The sequence below is a fragment of the Pempheris klunzingeri genome, chromosome 21 (assembly GCF_042242105.1).
Source record: "Pempheris klunzingeri isolate RE-2024b chromosome 21, fPemKlu1.hap1, whole genome shotgun sequence".
NCBI lineage: Eukaryota > Metazoa > Chordata > Actinopteri > Acropomatiformes > Pempheridae > Pempheris > Pempheris klunzingeri.
Genome location: NC_092032.1, coordinates 9,618,784 through 9,639,827, shown reverse-complemented (window position 1 = coordinate 9,639,827; position 21,044 = coordinate 9,618,784). Strand labels below are relative to the sequence as shown.

Here is a 21,044-nt window from a genome sequence, read left to right as displayed (position 1 = left end):
TTTCCACTGAGCCACAGAGCACCCCAGATGTCACACATTTCTGTATTTAGGGAGCGTTTTATCTGTTCTCAATCCTGTTACCAGTCCAGTTCACATGGTTCTGAATACGTCTTCACTGCTGCCTCTCAAATGCGTCTATGCCTACGTTTTACTATTGAGATTAAAAGAGGGAAAGTGTCCACCTGAGTCTGCTGAGGTCACAGTAATGTGTGTTTTGTACAAGGTCGCATGTGTATCTGTAAGTGTGTGCATGAGCTTTGAGCTCTTGCAATAGCATAGCTATCCTATTCTGGCCTAATGCTAGTCATTTCATGCCCTGACTGGATTGTAGCAGATACAGTTTTTGCACCAGCGAAAGGGTAGAGATTATATGTGTTTATATGTGTGTGTGTGTGTGTGTGTGTGTGTGTGTGCGCATGACAGTCGTTTAGCGATTGTGTGTCTAAGCGTGTTCTGTGGGGCAAAATGCAAGATGATAGCAACGGAGAGGAGAGAGGAAATCGATGTGGGGGTATTTTGAAAGCCTCAGGAGACAAACACACACACACACACACACACACGCACTCCCTATCTCCTCTGGCCTGCTGTGCAGCCGTGACAGACTAGATACTTACTGTATCTTTGTATGTGTTTTTGCGAGCACGTTTGGAAGACAAATACCAGTCCACTTTGGCAAACTTCTCACTGTACTTGCTTGCACAGTAGAGTGTCAGCACATATTTTTTCTTCTGCAAGAGTAAGTGTGTGCCTGTATGGGTGTTTGATTGACTTTGTGCAGAAGCTAGTCTAGCTGTAAGAAAGAAAATAAAAAGCTCATGGAACCCTTAGGTCATAAAACTAAAGATGTAACAGCTATAGACAGCATTTTTGCTCAAAACTCTTATAGACTTTGTGTGTTTTCACTGGTTGGCATTTTGACACACCAGCAGGAAATGGCAAGTGAGCCCCTTTGACACGAACTGTTTAAATCTCTTTGAATCCAAATTAAATGTAATTAGTCATCTATTGACAGCCATGGTCAGCCAGAAACCCCCTTCTTTTAACATTCTTGATCAGAGCGTCTCCACCAAGGCCAATGGGCTGTTAATTTGATCTGCTGGAACAACATCACAGAAACCTGCTGCATGACGCTTCAATCATAAATCTCTCAGAGCACTTAGAGAATGTGAAATTGGGCGGTGCGGGCTGTCCTATTGTTGGTATTCAAAATATTTTTCTTCTGTTGCCATCTCCTCCATTACCTTCTAACATTTCACAATGTACAGGTGCACACTAAACAGTGAAATACATAGAACATAGCTATTACATTTCACTGAAAGCAAGGTGTGTGTGTGTGTGTGTGTGTGTGTATTTGTGTGGTGTGGTGGAAAAGGTTGCAGGGATGAACTTTAAATTTAGAGACAGAGAGAGAGTGTGTGTGAGAGAGCTTGTGTTTTGTCATCACTGAATATAGGTGATTTGGTTAAACAGAGGTTCATAATGGACATAATTATTGCACACACCAATTACCTTAAATAAATGATTGCTCTTTCTTGCAATCACAGAAAGTAGTGCACCATAATCAGGAAGGCAATTGACTTGCTGGTGTGTGTGTGTGTGTGCATCAGCCTGTGAGTCTATGTGAGTTTGAGTGTTTGGGTGTGTGTATGTGTGTGTGTGTGTGTGTGTGTGTGTATATGTGCGCGCACGTGTGTGTAGCAGGTTCCACCAAGCGTTATCAGACTGACGGCTGGATTAAGCCTCACACTAAGCTAGATAAAGAGTCAGGGTGGGAAAGAGACATAGAGAGAAATGACTCTTAGGCACACAGAGAATCACCCAGATGCATCTTACATTTGAGCTCCAAGCGAATGAAGTCAGTGTTGCCCAGGTTTTCCAGAAAGACGCCATAAGGTGCGCTGGTCTTGAAATAGAAGGAGATGTCAGCGCTGGTCTCACCCTGGAAGGTGGCAAAGTGCAGGTAGGATGACGGAGTGGTGAATGATGCAGCGTTCCAGTAGTTATCTGTGTAAAAAAAAATAAAATAAACAAAGACAATCACAACTCTTAACCAGCACATCTCACATTTACCCATGGTACCCATTCTGATCTGATAAGATGCAAAATAAATGGAAGAAATGGTTTAATTTAAAATGGCTACGCCGCATCCCTTTTCATTTCATTCTAAAGAGCTATAAATCTATTCTGGATAAAACATTGTTATCTCATGCCCATTGTTTAATGTGGCTCATTTAATATCTCAGTAAAAAGGATTTCACCAACCAAAACTCTATTTCTGTGCAAAGGTTTTAACCTCTGCACAGAAATAGAGTATCCTCTAATTTCCTGCAACTTCAATAATATTCAATAGAAAGTTGATCATATCATATGGTAGCAGAGCGAGACCGTTTCTTTTCTTCTAAATGAGGACCTGTGAAGGGGATAAGGCTACATGAGCAAAGTGTTGCGGGATTTTTGATAACAACTTTTCTAATGACTTTTATGAAGCGAAACCAGCGGCTGCTAATGAAGACAAAGTAGCAGCACGTTAAACAGCTGCTGATGAATTATCAGACTGTGGTTGATGAAGTGACTTCTCTGCTGTCTCCTCTCCTCTCACCTTGCCATGTCTCTGTCTCGCTCCTATCACTCAAGGAAGATGAAGTGGAGGGAGGGAGGAAGAGGAGGAGGAGGAGGAGGAGGAGGAGGAGGAGGAGGAGGAGGAGGAGGAGAGTGTGGAAAGGACAGTTGAAGAGAGAAGATGGAAGAAGAGCGAAGAGGCCAGGCACGGGTGAAAAGATAGAATATTGAAGAAGTGGTGGAAACGAGGAGAGTAAAGTCACGCAGAGGGCGGATGACAGGAGAGGAGGAGGAGCTGAGGGGCATAGAGCGGGCTGGAGGAAGAGGAGAAGAGCGAAGGCTAATGTGGTATCAGCTGTGCGAGAGCTCTTTGCTGCCTCAGAGGATTGGCTTCAGACCCTCCATCCTAGAGGCACAGTGACCAGGAGCAGTGGAGCAGAGGGGAGAGGTGTGTGTGTGTGCAAGAAGCGTATGTTAGGATGGACTAATGATTAATGTAACTATCAATGAATCTTTAAATTACACCTCAGACCTGACGTGTATCCATATGTCTACATGACATGTCTATTATTTCGTTCAACCACTGGTCCAAAACCCAGATATTCAATTTGTAATTATAACAAAGAAAAGCGGCAAATTCTCAAAACCTGAGATGCTGGATCCAGTGAATGAGTGTAATTTTTTCCAGATATATGTCAAATGGTATAAAAACTGTTGCTGATTAATTCTCTGTCGAGCAACTAATCAATTAATTGACTTATCATTTCAGCAGCACTTTGCCTCCTTTCAAGTGTGAGTTTATATCCATTTATGCATGCGAGTGTGTTGTGTGTGTGTGTTTATGTGAGTGCATGCCTCTAAGTGTAGGTATGTGCCAAAGTCCATGCATCTCTGTGTGTTTTTGTGTGTGTCTCCTGGTTCGGTGCGATAAGTGCTCCCCAATCACAGGGCTGCGCTCCTCCTCTCTCCTCCTTGCCTCACATCCTGTCACCAGGGGCAAGGGCAGATAGGGGCCAAGCACGCACACACACACACACACACACACACACACACACACACACACAAGCGCACACACACACAACCACCTACTGATGCTGTCTTTGTGATTAGCGTGTTTGAAGTTGGAATACTGTTCATTTCTCTACGGGAGGCACAGCCAATTATTGAACAGGGTTAATTTGAGGACTTAACAGGAGGAAGCCTGCAGAGGCCACAATAACAAATCATTATGTGTTTACTGTGATGTTCTATAATAGCAAGCAAGGAAACTAGGGCCACAGAGTTGGCGACACTCAGATGCAAAAACACTGACTGATTACAAATGAATTGTTTTGATAATTGGAGCTTATGCACAAGTTTAAAGGTACAATAACAAAAAAGGTACATGAGTAGAACTGAAAAGCATTCTAATCTGCATAAAGCTGAAGAATTTGTTCCTTTTGTGTACACTGCATAAAATCTGTGAATCTGCCATAAAAATACACACGGAGCACTAAAAAAATGCTGTGATGTGTATTTGTACGCACTGAAGGCGACCTATGTGTGTTGAGCAGCAGAGTAAAAAGAAGGGCGACAAAGACATAGGAGCAGGAAGGACACAAGGATGTAGCCGCGAGGCGAGTCACGCTTCAGAAGAAGGGAGAGAGAACAAGAGGAAAAGAGGGAAGTGGGACGTTAGAGTGATCCATGGTGTGAGAAGCAAAGAAGAACAAAAAAATTAGGGGATTGACAGAAACCGAGTGTTGGAGAGAAAACACTGTTAGAGGAATAAACATGGAAGCCAAATCGTAAACCTCTGATAGCCCCTGTGCCAGATCCACAGATGCAACTGGTTGGCCAGGCTCTGTGGCACATTTATTACTCCCATATTGAAATGTTTATCAAACAAATGTTTCAAAAACTGATCCAGCACACAAATGTCTTTCCTGACAGACACCACAAATATTAAACCATTAACCATAATAGTTGATAACATGCTTATAGGCAAGCCAAACGGAGTTCTTGCCAGGGAGATTTATTGACCCAAGTTCTATAAAATGAGCTTGACAGCAACAGCCACCTGCTTCACCACACAGCGGGAGGCCGGCTTTGGAAGATAGACAGATCATTCATCCATTACCTCATGTGTGCACTGAAACCACTTTCCTTTTGTATGCATTCATGTGTAGATTACTACAGTGTTAGCATTACTACAGTACATAGAAATTAGTGAGCCTTTCAGGAACTCAGTGGTAAGTGATGGCTGCTTCAAATACAGGTGGTTTTCAAAAGTACAGCAGTTTTCTTGACAAGCCATTTTTCTCTGTCTCATTGGTCCCCAAGGTGATGATAAAGCAGAAATTCTCATCCTATTTTCACTACTTCTCCTGGGTGTCCTTGGTCTAATTGTGTGGTGCACCACTGTGGACAAAACAGCTTAGCCAAGAGTATCTTAGATCTACTTCCCGGAAGTCTGTGGCTGAGCTACTCAATTGTAAGACATTTCTTTTCCTGGAGAGACAGGATAATGGTCAATTCATTTTTTAATTTGTACCAAATGTTATATGGTCTCAAGAATCTTGGTGGTGGCCTCGAAAATCTGCTATCCCTGTGCACCTAACATTAAACCACTATCTGAAACACTTCACAAGTGCATACCTAAGGACTGAGCAGCATACGAAAGAAATCAAAGTGGAAACCAGCAATGTGTGAAAGAGCTGCTGCTGTCTGGATGGGAGGAGCACCATCAATTAGCAGCTTGTAACAATGCAAAATCCCACAGTGTCAACTACACAAATGCCAATTATTATATTATATTAACGATGCAACAATTAACATTTGTAACCATGAAATTCAGTATAGACATTTATTCTTCCTAGATGATGTATATACAAACTTGGTGATCCTCTGACTCTCCTGTGCCACCATTAGGTTCATATTTGTAGCTTTGAGTGAAATATCTCAACAATTATCGGACAGATTGCCCTGAAATTTGGTACAAATATTCATCTCCCCCTCAAGATGAACTGTAGTGACTCTGGTGGCCCCCTGACATCACAAATCAACCCTGAGGTCACAAATTTTCAGTTTGTTAAGTATTTCAGTTTCCAAACAAATACCTTCAAAGTAAGGATATTCCCATCATCCTCAGTTATGTTGGCATTTAGTCATAATTAGAAAATGTAATACAATCATAAAAGAACCCTCCTTCAATCAGTAAATCCAACACCTTTTCAGAGATTGAATTATTATTATTATTAATATTATTATTACTATTATTATTATCATTGGTAGTAGTATTATGCACTACAAATTGATGTTTCTATCTTCAAGCATGAACATCATGAACATCTCTTGGACCAACTGCTTTGACTGAAACACGGTGTTGCACAGTAAACAGCTGCTGACCTCTGGATTCGGCCACAGGGACTGATGTAAAGAAAAAAACCTTAAGCCCACTGAACTGTAGCGGCTCACATGATGTGAGATGCAGTTTGAGGTGAAGTTTGGGTCTGGAAGCCAACTAGATGATTCATCTGTCTACGCTTGACCAGATGGGTTATGTGCCAGTACCAGCAGATGGTAAGGATGACTGACTGCACTGTCTCAGGTCATTAACAAGGACGTTTTCAGGCACACGTACACAAACAAACACACATAGTAAATACATGTGCATGCGCATCTGAAATACAAATTCATGTACACTGTTGGCCGCAGGCAGAATAGACTTACACTTAGTGCCACAAATAGCTAATATTAATAACTCTCACACATACAGCATGGACTCACAGTGTGAGGTGCAATCTCACTGTCGATCGTGACATTTAGGATCTCAGGCCCGCTAGAGCTAACACATGTTGTGTCATCTCATTTAATTTCCCCTCTTGTTACTTGTTCTTCTAATTACTTCATGTGCAAAGTTGGGAGACTTTTTCCATCAAAGGACTAAGAATAGTGTCATCTAGCAAGAGAGGCAGCAGCACCTCTCTTGGAAGGTGACGCATCTGACTTAGAAAGTGCCCCTAAGGGCATGGCTCAGATACTGTTGTTCAAAACACTTGAACCTACATATATAGCTCTGAAATGTCTGCAACTTTGGTACAACACACAAATTCTTGCTCATTTCAAAATTTCCATTGAGACCTGTATTTCATCTTATTTGTGTGTAATTGAGCCATCGGTGGCATGTAATTTTATGGTCTAGTTGCTGTATATTTGCACTAAATGTAGCATTTGAATCTTTAGGTAATTTGTATCTGTCATCTGAGACCTGTGAAGCCGTTATCAATCTGACTTTGTAATTAAGTTTCTTGTCATCCATTTTTAGCACTAACCCCTTAGAGATATAATGATACAAATGAAGAGACAAAAGGACATGAAAGTATTGCATTATTTGAAAGTTTATAAAAGAAAGAAAGAAAAATACAAATTTAATTTAAGTCCTTACTAATGTGTGAAACATTATTGAGAGGATGGAATACATGTACACCTTCGTTTTCATAAAAGTAATGTTATGCTAAAAATAAAAGCACCATAGTTTACAGTAACATGTCCTGCAACAAGCTCAGGAAATAGTAAAAGTAATAGTGAAAGAAAGCAAGAGAAAGAGAAAAATGAAGAGCTAACCCAAATGGACCGTGGCTTATGCCCACACACACACACACACACACACACACACACACACACACACACACACACACATATATATATATATATATATATATATATATATATATATATCAATGGCTTAAAGAGCATGTCAGAATGACATTAATTAAACAGAAACTATATGGGGGCATATGAACAATGACAAATTGGAACAAACCAATTAATTAGTTTTGAATATCATAGGTGACCCCTGTAAGGTTTCATTTGTGGTCAGTCATGAGGCCAGGCATGTCTCAAAGCAAGTGCATTACAATATCAGAACATATGCTGCTTAGCTTCATTTGCTGTCATTTATTTTCATTCCCATCTATTAAAATGTCCAAACCCTTTTAACATCAATAACTGGGACTAATTCCTCTCTGTCCGCCTGTGACTGTATAGGCTGCCATTAAACTAGCCATGGAAATGGGCTTCATTAATGCTGGACCACGTACACACATGCACATGCAAGCTCGCACACACACACACACACACACACACACACACACACACACACACACAAACTTCCACATACTTGGTCTTGTGTCCACCACAGAAACACAGTGTGCACATGCACATTCACACATACACATAAGTACCTCCTTGCTAAAACTTTCCCTGACTGCCCAAGACATTAGTCATTTGCCTATGAAAACCCATTATATGGCAGCCAATCATCATTGCTCTTACTGAGACAGAGCTCCATGCTCAGTATGAGAAGCATCAATCATACAGGGAGTACCTATTCACGTGTGAAATTTTTAATATATGTTTAATATGCCTTAATGGGCCAATGTATAATGTATGCTCCATGTTCCGGTGTCTTGGCCAGCACTATTGCAAACATACCTCAAAGTCATCTTCATTTTAAAGTGAGTTTGTTAATTTGGTCACTCAATATAAAAGAGGATAACTCTCTCTTTGTCTCCCACACACTCAGACACACACAGCGCATAATAGAGAAAGACAAAGAGAATATGGCTCCTTCCAAGTGACAGAGGGATCCATCTTTAGTAATTGTGTCTGCCATACTGCTACATGATAGACCCACACACACAAACAGATGTGATGTCATGGGTCATTAAATCAAGGTTTGTTTGTATGTTGGCAGCTCTGTGATGAGAGGACATTAGTGAGAGGGGCAGCAGATTGTTGATGAAGGGACCATAATGAGTGTGACACCAGCGAGGAGTGAGGGCAGGTGTTCTGTCTTGTTCTGCACCCTCGACAGAACCAGGCCACTTCCTGTCTCCCGGATAATTGGACGGACAGACTGATAGATAGATAAAAATGGGAGTAAAATTGTGTGGAAATCACAACTATGGTATTCTTCGCTATATTCCTTTGTGGTTTTAAATGCAGCACTTTCTCTCTGTAGAACATGCAGAATGCACATATCTACACTCACAGTCCACTGAGATTGCATAGCTCAACTCTATTATTCCCCTTAGTATGAAAAATGAGCAGTCAATAGGTAATATATGAAGCATTAGTATCGTAATGATCATACTGCCATACACTAAAGATTAAATCCATGTTTGCTTTTCCTCTCCACAGGATATTACTTTCTACAAAACCTCTCTAGTACTTTTTACATCACAGCAGATACCACCATTACTTCCTCTCTGTACCGTTTTAATCTGTTTTGTTTTAGGAGAAAAAAAATACAGAGAAAGGATGAGGGAGGCAGAGGCAATCTCAAAAGGCAAAACCACTTGATCGAGGAATTCATGCAGCTCTGTTCTGAATCCACTCGATGGGTAATACATATGGGAAGTCAGAATCAGATTGAGATTGGTTCACTTGTTCCTGACGAAAGAAAAACATGAAACACTGTTGTCTCCTACTGTAGTTCTAGTCTGTTACATGCTCAGGTCCCAGCCAGGAGGGTTAAGAGAAAAGACTCATTGCTGGCCTCGGGCATATTAAACAAATAAAGCAGCCTCTTGGCACCTGGTGGCATCTACCAGACAAGCCATACAGGTAGAGCAAGTAGTCAAGGTTCAGTAACCAGCATGTGCTGATCCAGGAGAGCAAATGTTATAAAGTTGCTGCTTTTCTAAAGAGTTGGCATGCGTGACGTCCATCTGGTGTATTCTGACATGTTGACAAGCCTCAGTCAGCATCATCTTCAGCTCGCTTAGCAGACACCCCTGGTGTGCAGGCTCTGGGTGTTGGTGCGCAGCACACACACTCGTGTGTGTTTCTCCAGCCTTACAGCTACTGAAATCCCCTTGTAATGGGAGCTATTCCTTATGGCCATGTGGCTTTACATCATTATGATAAGGCTTTCACTATCCGTTTGACTTTTATGAGTTTGTGTAAAAGCCCACTCAGACTCAAAATGAGAAATATTCCATTTAGCCAAGTATAACAGATGCATCAGGAATGTGATGCAATTCATCCATGCTGACAGAAACACAGTACACACTGTCGGACTGACACACTCGCGCAGGTAGGTTGAGAACAAAATGAAACAGCACAGGTTCAGGAGTCGGGAGGAAAGAAAGCTGGTCAATATGATAGAGCGACAGAATCTGTGTGTCCTCCAGTTGACCCAAAGTCCCACAGAGAGTAGTGTGCCAACACTGATTAGAAGAATGGACAGGAAGAAAAACAGCAAGGATTTAAGTGCCTCTCAGTTTGTATATGTGTGTGTGTTTCTGCAGTATCTGATATCTGATGTTTACCTGAGGAACGGCCCAAACTACAAGGAACAAGATAGAAGAGAATAAAAGGATGAGAGGATGAGTGTTTAAATGGAAAGTCTATGAATAGAGCTCAGAAACCTTTATCTGGCCACACACACACACACACACACACACACACACACACACACACACACACACACACACACACACACAATCTCTCACACAATCACACACAATCTCACACACACACACACACACACAATCACAAATATGTGTACCCACAGATGCAAAAACACACATACACAGGGGTACAAGAACACCCACACACAATAATTTTCCAGAGTAGTCAAGATAAAGAATCTGTTTCTGTCAATGATCGGCACAATGTGAGCATGAGCAATGTGTTATTTTCACACTCAAGTGCAACCACAGAATAACAATGTGTCCAATTGTACTCCGCTATGCATGAAGTGTTTTCTCTTGTTCTCTCTCACGATCTTTTTAATTAAGACGCCCTTCAAAAAAATCAGCAGCAAAATGTAATAGTCAAAAGAGGTTTGTTACTTTCCAAAAGTTTGACTAACAATGTCTGAATGTATTGTACAGTCTAAGACATACTAATAATATTAATTTCCACTGGGATTAGGGATGAAGAAAGAGCCAGGATTTTCTTCCGCATGAGGAGAGTGAAGATAATTAAGACCAAAGCACTTTTTCCCTTGTTCAAATTCTGCTGGTTGCTTAAATTACCACTTCTTTAATTTATTAATGTAAAATAATCTAGCCTATACTGCTGTGACACATTTTTGTTTTTGCACATTTTTGCAATAGAACAAACTCCCTTAAATATTCTAGCTATCATGAGCACCTCACTGACCGCACAGTTGTACAATCTGCACTTCCTGTAAAGAAATATAGTGGGTGGATTTAATTGTGGGTTCGCGGTATTTAGTTGTATGTAAGCTGAGCAACAACTAGAGTAGCAAAGGTCGAGCACTTTTACAGCAGAGGAGGATGTTTTTGTGCTACCACTGTAAAGTATTTGAAAACATCCACAGAATTGGAAAAACAACTGGATACCCAAGACACATTACAGTAATGTGCAGGCACGACAGGTGGGGAACAGTCAACCATGTGTCCTTAACAACAGTCAAGGTTCCCAGTGAATGGTAGTGTGATGGTCACAAACAAAGGCTGTGATAATCACCATAACATTAACCATTTTCTGTATATCCATGTTGGAAATGAGAATTTTTTAACGTGTGGCTAATATAGTTTTCTGTGCTTAGCTCCCTTAGCAGCCGCAGCAGATTGCACACCAGGCACCCAGCACTTAAAAAAGTAAATTCAGGTAGTAATTCAAGATGCTTTGCACTTTGCTCTCCAGTATTACACGGTTCCCCCATTACATGCTTGAATACATCAATAGTGATGGAGACAGCTGACACTGAGGTTTTTATGAGTAATTGTCACTCCTTACAGAAAAAGCATTGAGAGAGGTTGACTCAAGCTGAGTGGAGGGACAGTAAGGGGAGGCAGGAGAAACAGGGATTGACCCAAAGTCTGAACACATCTTATGTTACCTTGCTGACTTTTTAGACAAGAGGATGTATCTTTTGGAACCTATAGAGAGCCCTTTATTTCATATACAAAGGAGGTCATTATTAGTCAGAAGTTTCAGTTTGTTCCTGGCGTGACAACGCTTGTTATCAGGATTAGGCTCTTTGTAAGATCTTTTTAAGATTCAACCAAGCAAGATTTGAGTTTGTTAGACAGATTAATTATTCTGTTTGTATTCATTGGTTTTTATTTGTTTTATGTATACCTGTTGTGTAATTACACATCAGACATGCACAACGCAGCACTTACTATCTCCTTGGCAACGGAGTGGTCCAACTGTCAGCTTGGCCTCAGAGCCCGGTCTGTTGGTGTCACCCACGGCAACCTGGCTGACTGGCAGGTGTTCTTTATATATCAAGAGACCCGAATCTTCTCTCCTGTAAGATGAGTCGGAGCATATGCATTCACTTAATATATAATATCTGTAGTAGAGGAGTTGTGCACAAGCATGTATACCTGTTTCCTTTATGCTGTTAGATTTTTGTAGCTGTGGTAATATAACAGCATATAATTAAGAGAACTAAATATAAGTCGTGTTTTGGTTTTCGACTGGTTGCATGTGTATATGTTTATGGGTCTACGTTTGTACTAGTATACATAAACAGTAGTATATGTGTGTGCATGTGTATCCTTGCTATCTAATAGATATAACAGATGTGCGTGTGTGTGTATATATATATGTCTTTTTTTCACTTAATAATAGTAAAAATAAATATAATAATAAATGCAAATATCTTTAAGTTGTTACTATGATTGGAAAACAGGTCAGTGCGCATGTTGCAAAAACGTATATAATACACATAATACTGTGGTTAAAGGTTGGAATGTATAATCAATACAACAGGGACATACACATGAATAAATGTTACAGCATGGATTAAATCAATCTATGGATGAGACGGGGGATGAATAGAAAAAGAATCAATCAATCAATCAATTATACATTTGTGAAATAGTTTATCACTTTTTCTTCCTATCAAATGAACTCGTCCACTGACAATACCTCAGCAGCAGTACAAGTATTAAATATTTGCATCACAACCTTTAAAGTGGGAATGAGTTTGAGTACTTTGTGTTCTTGATTCTTCACACAACTGTTTGATTTTAATTCGGTTTGGAAATGAAAGATCTATTTTGCGGCTTTGTGTATGCATGTGTGTGTCTATGCGCTGCCAAAAGTATGGGTAACAAGTGGAAATAGAGTTATATGGGTAATATTTCAAAAAGTCACTCAGCCAAACAATGAGACAATAATGCATGTTGTATTAATGGAGAAAACGAGACAGGGTAAGACTTATTTCTAATCTCATCTGTTTTAGAGATGAGGAGGGAGACATGAAAGCAAATGAAATCTCTCCTGCTTGCTAACATACAGCATGTACGCACATGCACACACCCACAGACTGCGGTGCAATTGGTTTAATGAGAATATTCATCACCGTAAAAGAGCTTTGAAACACAAACTGTTGGTTCAGGAGGGAAACATTCCTCTTAAGTAAACACATCATTGATGGTGACATTAATCATTCAGCTCACTTTGAAGCCTTTGAAGTTAGACACCTCTTCAGACTGTCCAGCTAAGGTAGGCTCTGAGCTGACAGATTAATGCAAACATTAGCATTAGAGCAGTGACAATTTTAGTTTCAGCACTGTGAAATTGTCCCATCAAAATTTCCATGGGTGTGATATATTTCACTATTAAGTTCAGTTGACACAGCAGCATCATTTTGCAGTCTTTCATGCGAGAGACTCTGTTCTTTGTAGTAGTTATGCAGGGATTCAGTGGTGTTTTTATACATCAAAGTCAACCAAAGTGAAATTCTCTGTGACAGAACATTTACTGCTGATGCATAATGGACACTTAATAGGTACTGGCCTTTGCAATTTATTTGTAATGTTTTTGAGAAACAGCTAAAAACATTTGATATTGTAAAAAAGTTCCTCTGACCAACTGAGAAAGTCTTTGGCCGGGCTGACTGAACGACAAACACTCTTCTGTCCCTAAAGAACCTTTAAACATTTAACCCCTAACTTTTCCGGTGAAGCTGCAGTGAAAAGACTACTGGTAATACTGGGCAGTTGTCAGTAGCGGGAATCTTGACTCCATACATTTTATTCAGGCAGGTAAGAAGTTTTTTGGAACTTGACTGACAGTAGAGTAGAGTAGAATAAAGGCAGCATATTTCTAGTTAATGACCGATTTCGCTGTGTAAAATACCAACTGCCCTGATTTATTCAGCTCTAGCTCGCTAGCTGAACCAACATCAAGTCCCTGAGATGGTTAAAACTGTCTGTCTGACGCTGACTCATTAAATATGTACTTGTATCCTGCATCACAAATTGCATACTTTTTCTCTTTATTGTAGTGCATACTGTAGCTGTCCTCAAAAGGTTAGCAGCACAAAATTTGAATATTGTTGAAAAAAAGGTCTTGGAGATAAAAACACCATTCGCCATTTTTTTCCATCAATATTCCTATTGTGCGCAGTGGACTGCAGGCTGAGCTTACCAGGTCATTTCTTTATTGTGTGTTGTATTTATGTATGAGTGTTTTCTTTAATGATATACTTTGGAGATTACAGAGGCTGCTTTCAGTAATTGTCGTTTCCACGTATGCATTGATCTCAGTGCAGTAAATATCATGGGACATATAAGCAGCAAAACTAAAAACTGTAGTTATAAACTTAACAGGATAGGAAACTCTTGGGATAAACAGAATTAAACTTTTAGGTCCTGAAATAAAATGTTTTATAGCACTGATGGAGCTCAGGATTTAGCAGAAGGATGGTGGCTTTAGACTTTTTTACTGTATCAACCTGGACTGTGTGTGTGCAGCCTTTTGGATGTGCAGAAGGACACAGAACATGAATTAACATTGGATCCTGACCAATCCTGTCACTACGTCTGGAGATTTAAATAATCAATGGAGTTACGCTGCTGGGGCTCGTTGGTACATGGGCACAGCGTCTAAAGTTTTCACCCACCCGCAACCCATCTGCTATTAATCAGGATGTTAATTTTTATGACCAGATTAACCACAGTGCCCGCAGATATTACTGCAATCTGCGCATAAATTCTGTCTGCACGTCACTTCACTGTCAAAGCGCTGTCATCTGTCGGAGCTCTCTATGTCTAAATATCTTTGCTGCACAGAGGATAGTGGGTCAGTAAGATATCTAAATATCTTTGCTGTGCAGAGGGTCAGCACAGCCAAAAAAGTATGCTGGATATCCATACTGCTAAATCCTGGTATTTTTTGGTAAATAAATTTGGATTTGACATCTGCTTTCCCAGCAGTTGATGATCCATGTGCATGGAGGAAAAGAAGCAGCATTGTTTTTGTATTGCAGTCAATTGTGTTCTTGTATTGCAGCGATTTGCTACCGAGTTTTAAGGCTTTTTAATACATATTGTGAGGAAAAAACAGACAATATTTCTTTAGCCATAATTTTCAGGTAGAACTCTGGGGTAAACATATTTTTTTCTACAGTATATGTGCCATAAAAACTCAAAAACCCAGATGTACTATAGAACTGGTCACAAGACAAATCTGTAAAGCTGAAGTGGGATGGATACAGGTGGATACTCGAAGGAGCATTACACAGAATGATATAAAAAAAAAAGATGCGCTGACTGAGCCGTATGAATGTTTGAGTATGGCCCCCCATACTCCACTGCAGTAGGTGGACTCGGTGTGACTGAAAACTTTTCACTGCGAGCTGTTTTATTACAATCACTGCCAAACTGAAACTACAGGCTAAGTTAATCGGTGCAATACAAACTGTTTGTGCTCCTGCTGAACTTTTACGCAACAGTCTGACTCACCATTGCTTGTGGTCGGCATCGCAGTTGCAGTCGTATTTGGGGTCAGTGCAGTTCCTGTCGATGCCACAGGCACATTTCTGGATGCCAGGCCCTGAGCCCCCCCAGTAGAAGTGCTTCTCACTGCCCCGACCCACCCACCATGTGTAGGGAGTCCCATCTAGGGAGAAAACAAAGACACACACAGACAAAAAGAACAATGTGTCAGTTCCTTTCAAGAAAAAGGACAGACATGTCCCCAATGGTTTCCGGCTGAATACAAGTATGTTCACTGTATCCATCACAGAGAAGTACAGCAGAGGCAAAAACACAAACTTCTCTGAGGGCAATTAAGTTGTGTTAATAAACTGTCCAAACTCATTCTCATTTCTAGTGATTAATTGAGGAATCATTAACTGTTTGAGGCCTTTGTCGCATTAAAAAGATTTATATTGACAGCAAGCAGCTGCATGGTGAATGTTATTCATTTGCTTAACATGCCTTACACAGCTGGATGGTAGATGCCTTTGAGACTGGCAGGCGCACTTAGTCACAGATCACACCTGTGATTTTAGCGATCTACTAAAACACAACGTCGGTACTGCATGCACATTTATCTTTTGCATTATAATACCTGAATCTTTCTGTCTATAAGTGTTTCCGTGAACATCTGCTGAAAACAGATGTGCACTACAGAGGTGCTGAGACTCCTCTTTGTGTGCATGTGTGTCTGTGAGTGTGTGTGTTTTAATGAGAGGACGAAAGGTGAAAGATCGCTGCTTTTCAATAAGAAATGAAATATTGTTTTCTTTGCCTTGGATAACATTTTCTGGCATGAGGCAGTAACTAGGTGGAGAGATAGGTGTAAATATTCTGGTGCCTGGAAATACATCACAATAAAGAGAAGATGAAACTATATTGCGTTTCCCTCTTTATTCCAGCAAAAACGGCTGCATTGTCAATATCGCTTTGTCAAATTTCATCAGAGACAATGAAATCTCCTGAGCCACATTTTTTACAGGAGGGGACTGAAGCAGACTTTTCATGCTGCGCAACTGCATGGAGAGGTGTGATATACTGTATTATAACACTTTTGATTTTATGAACTACAGGGTGAAGCTATGGATGTGTCTGTGTGGTTATATATCTTCTGTTTGTGTGTGTGTGTGTGTGTGTGTTTGGCCTTGGTGACCTGTGGGTTTATTGTCCTTATAAAGAGAATTAGCCTCATCTCTCTTCAGGCCACTGTTCAGACAAGCCATAGTCAATAGGATTAGCACTGCCTCCTCAGAGACTTCACAATCCCCTCCCTTTGTGTGAACACGTATGTACGTGCGCGTGTGTTTGTGTTGTTGTACTTCAATAGTACTTCTAAGTAAGAACCAAGTTTGAGTTTAAGACCTTCACAGATAGGTCAGCGAGTTCCCTAACCACAGCTAACCAAGCTAAGCCCCCAGCCTCCCGGAAGGCTATCCATCTTGCCCCTCAACCCAATTAGTGAGTGTCATGTCATCGTCCTTGAAGCTGATATGCGGCCACTTTTCTAAGTGAATGGCAAGTGGGTGCAATTATGTTTCCTTCTAACTCTTGTAGAAATATGACAGAAACATGGAGTAAAACAAGACATCAGGACAAAATGATTGCCACATGGAACGATGGAACGATCTGCTGGAGGAAATCAGGTCAGCTGACTCAGTGATCTCCTTTAAGACCCTCTTAAAACACACTTTTCTTGGAGAGCCTTGCCTCATTTTCTGAGGTTTAATTACCCTTGGACTGTCCTTTAAAACATGTTTTCCTTCTCTTATCTTTACTTTTTTCTACACTGTATTGGTTTTTATGCACCAAATGCTGTTTTTTAATTTGTTTTCTTTCAAAACCTGATCATTTAACGACATGTCTGTTTCATCGTGTTGCCTTTGTGAAGCACTTTGCAGCATTGATTAATTGTTGCTGTTACATAAGCGATGCTCCATAATCAGCGAACAGGTTCCAGCATCAAACATCTCCAATCTCAGAATCATATATTTCTGCAAAGATGCAGAAGATGCTATAACAAAAATAACTTAAAGCTCCTTTGTGCGCTTTATGCTGGCGCAAGCTCTATGTATGCATACATATGTAAATATATAAATAAATAATGTCTTGCACTAAGCATAAAGTTTCAAACATGATCATGAAGGTCATACTGCAAAGACAAGTCACCGCCATCTTGTTTCTGCGACAAAGTCAAAGCATGCGGTGTGCAACAGTGAGTGGACGCCCAAAAAGCCCAAAGTCTCATTCTCTCCCTTTCTGCTTGGCCTCTCCTTAACCCTGCCATGTCGTGTCGTAATGCACCCGATGAGATTCTTCACTCAAGTTTCACTTCAGGTTTTTGAGACGGGTGGAGGGGCAAGCAAACTATTTTGACATTAAAAAAAGGAGAGGAGAAGCGGTATAGGAGTAGCAACAGGGCATCAGGTGGAATGGGAGCAATATATTGTGCCAGTCATGTCTCCTGTGTGTTTCTGTTTAAGCTCTGCCAAAACAAACAACTGAGGAGTGGAGAGTGAGGAAGAGGGTGGAGGGGGAGATGAGAGAATGACAGCATGGATGGAGGAAGATATATGCACAGAGAGATAGAGTCCTACTGGCAGAGAGTTCATATGGAGAGCCGCAGAGAGAGGGCACTGCCAAAATGTGTGTATGTGTGTGTGTGTGTGTGTGTGCGTGTGCGTCTGTGTGCTTGGGTGCAGTCCGGGAGTTTTAAAAGCAGGTGCATGGTAATTATCAGAAATCCCACTAGAGTATGATCATGAGTGGAACTGGTATGCGTGTTTTAATGCAACATTGCTGTTATGTCTCGTCAAGTTTGTTAAGTTTAGTTCATGTGTTTTGTATTTCCTGTTTTATTGTGGCGTTCAACTCTTCCCTCTCGTTTCAGGCCCTTTGACCCTTCCTGACTTCCTGTCCCTCCTGTGACTGTCTGCCCCGCCCTCACTGTTTCCACCTGTGCTCCCTTCCCTGGTGTGTATGTTGCCTGCGTCTTCCCCTGTTGTGTGCCAGATCGTCTTGTGTCCTTGTGTCAGCATCCTAGTCAGTGTTAGAGCCTAGTCAGGTTAGTATTCGTGAATTTTATTTTTTTTTTTTATTGTCTGTTTTTGGAGCCTTATCTTTGTTGATCATGTTCAGCAATAAACTGCACCTTTTTACCATCTGTTTGCCTCATGTCGAGCATTTGAGTCATTTCTCTTCTCATGTGTACTTCTGGTCTTAACAATTATTAGAGAAAATAGACAGAAGGAGCACTTCTGCTTTGAATTGATAAAATGCTAGAGCAGTCTTGGTGGGGTAAAATAATTTAAAAAATGTAAAGAGCAAAGGGATTAACTGGCAAAAAAACCAAAAAAACAGAACCGATTTCTGTAAAATGAAAGCAGATGTACACCTTGTCTTTTGAATTGTAGCACGGTTCTGTCGGATGAATATTCCGCCAGAGCATTTGAAAGGAGGGGAGCGGTGAGAATTTCCACTAAACATCGCTCAGGGCTCAACTTAGATTTCATCCTGCTTCAAATATTTTATTACTTAGTTCAAAAAAAGACACAAGCAAAAAAGCTATAATGTATTATTGTTCATCTTAGTTTGAACAGCAGTCTATAGTGAGGTGAGGATTCTTTTTAATGCCTGCACCAACCTGACCTGCTGTGAGAGCTGATCTGCACCACTCAAACTGCAACAATATGCATTAATTAACCACACGAACCGACCCGACCCACAAATCATTAGCTTTATACATTATAGTGGCCCAATTGTCAAGACTGAGGACTGAAACAAGGCCAGAGACCCGCAGAGTGCCGCAGGGCCCTCCAGGGTGTATGTGTCTGTTTGAGAGAGAGAGAGAGAGAGAGAGAGAGAGAGAGAGAGAGAGAGAGAGAGAGAGAGAGAGAGAGAGAGAGAGAGAGAGAGAGAGAGAGAGAGAGATCATCAGCAGACGATCATAAAGACTATAGTCAATGTTATTTTTTGAAGAGAAACCAAAGGCGAATGGTAGAATTACAGTCTTTACAGCTGTCCTTGCCCCTTCCTTTTGCTCCCACAGTCACATCATCTACAAACATGCTAAATGTTCACGGGAGAAAACAGACATGACAGATTGATCAGGCCTGGGGTTGTGTTTCTCTTCTGTCCTCAGGAACAGCCACACAACACTAAGTGTTGCTTTATCTATCTGTTATTTCAACAACATACCAAAACATGCCAGCACTCACACCTACAGTCACTCTTGTTTATTTATCTCCCTTCTTATCTAGAGGGGTTAATGTCTACATCTTCATCTTGTCTGCTGTATTTTGCACAGAGACTCGACTCTAGGAGACAGATACAGCTGTAGAAGGGAAGACAAAGACAAAGCAGGAGAGCAACTGGAAGGCAGTGAGATAAGAATGACAGAAAAAAGAGAGACAACAATGAAAAAAGATAGAGGTTGCGAGAGACAGAGCATGATAGTTATCTTCGTAGTGATAAGCCGAACCAAATGTCAATCGTATTGTTTGTCTTAGGTCCGAGCTCTGTAGTAGTGACCCTGTTGCATGTGAGTTACGTCAAACATATATGTTGTTGACTGAGGTTTGAAAGTTTGTTAATGGAAAATACGTTCTTCATTGTCTTGAGACTTTGAGAATTTAGCCAGGTGATGAAGATGTGGTGAACCTTTGAGTTTGCACTTTGCTCTTCATATCAAAGTGAAAAGTGATGAGCAAGTTCTAAATCATTAACCAATTATTTGCTGGTTATAGCTGGTCCTTAATCATGATGGATGGCTGATGTAGCAGCAGATTAGACTATATCTGTATTGCACTGGCGTATCGCACCAATAGTATTTGGCTCTGGGTCAAATATCTTATTGGCAGATTTTATGGACAGATTGGTCTGCAGAACACATTAACCCTTTAAAGCCTGAACCATGAAGTAATTGCCAGAAAATGAAACTGGAGTGTTTATTGAACCTTCTGACAAATTACACATTTTTTTTTTTTTTTTTAAGGTTTAAAAGATTTTAATTTGTATCATTTTTGCTACATCCAACATTTTTGTGCCATTTGTGCTCCGTTTATCTTAAACAAACAAAAACATATAAAACACAGATAAAATACAAAAAAACCTAAAAAATATCACACTGATGATGTAGAGGTGTATGTATAAAATATGATACACTTGGCTTTAAAGAGTTAAGTGTCAAAAAAAAGTAAAACACAAGCAAGCACGAGCAACGCTTAGTTCATATCAAGAAATCATACTCCTGCCAGTCAGACCATGAACTGAAAGGTCAGTGGATGCAAAATGGCACTTGACATGCTCAGTCGCTCTATCCCCACACTGGGAAATGATGGCTTTTAAGAAAGGTGGTCAGTTGGAGCTGAAATGCCAGACTGGCATTCATAAGCCCTCGATTTGGATTTCCCATAAACCGGTTTTGGGCATCGCCTTTCCCGGAGTCATTACACCTCAAAAAGTGTAATTACCTGCATTTACACTGAATTCCTTCGGTGATCCTGCTAAATGACAGGTGTCTGTCAGAGGGCAAATGTGCAGTAAGCGCAAACACACACTTGGCGCATGCATGCGCAGATGAGAATATATACAGTTCATCTGCTTTCTGCACTCATCTCTGAGGAATGTGAAAATGAATCAATACTCTCTTCCTCTCCCCTCTAACAAGAGCAGGTACTGTATTATTTAGAAAAAAGAGCAAGAATAAGTCTCATGTACACAAGGAGACAAAAAACATCCACACACACATAA

At 40.6% G+C, this 21,044-nt stretch overlaps 1 protein-coding gene across 1 annotated transcript in view; it reads right to left on the bottom strand.

Moving 5' to 3' along the window:
* The window catches only part of cntnap2a (contactin associated protein 2a), a 319,930-nt gene that overhangs the window by 34,967 nt on the left and 263,919 nt on the right, over window positions 1-21,044 (bottom strand). The window contains exons 16-18 of the mRNA XM_070852601.1: window positions 15,282-15,438; window positions 11,706-11,833; window positions 1,834-2,004 (exon numbers count right to left, since the gene is read on the bottom strand). Of these exons, the coding sequence (XP_070708702.1) occupies window positions 1,834-2,004; window positions 11,706-11,833; window positions 15,282-15,438 (456 nt within the window). The remainder of the gene's footprint in view (window positions 1-1,833; window positions 2,005-11,705; window positions 11,834-15,281; window positions 15,439-21,044) is intronic.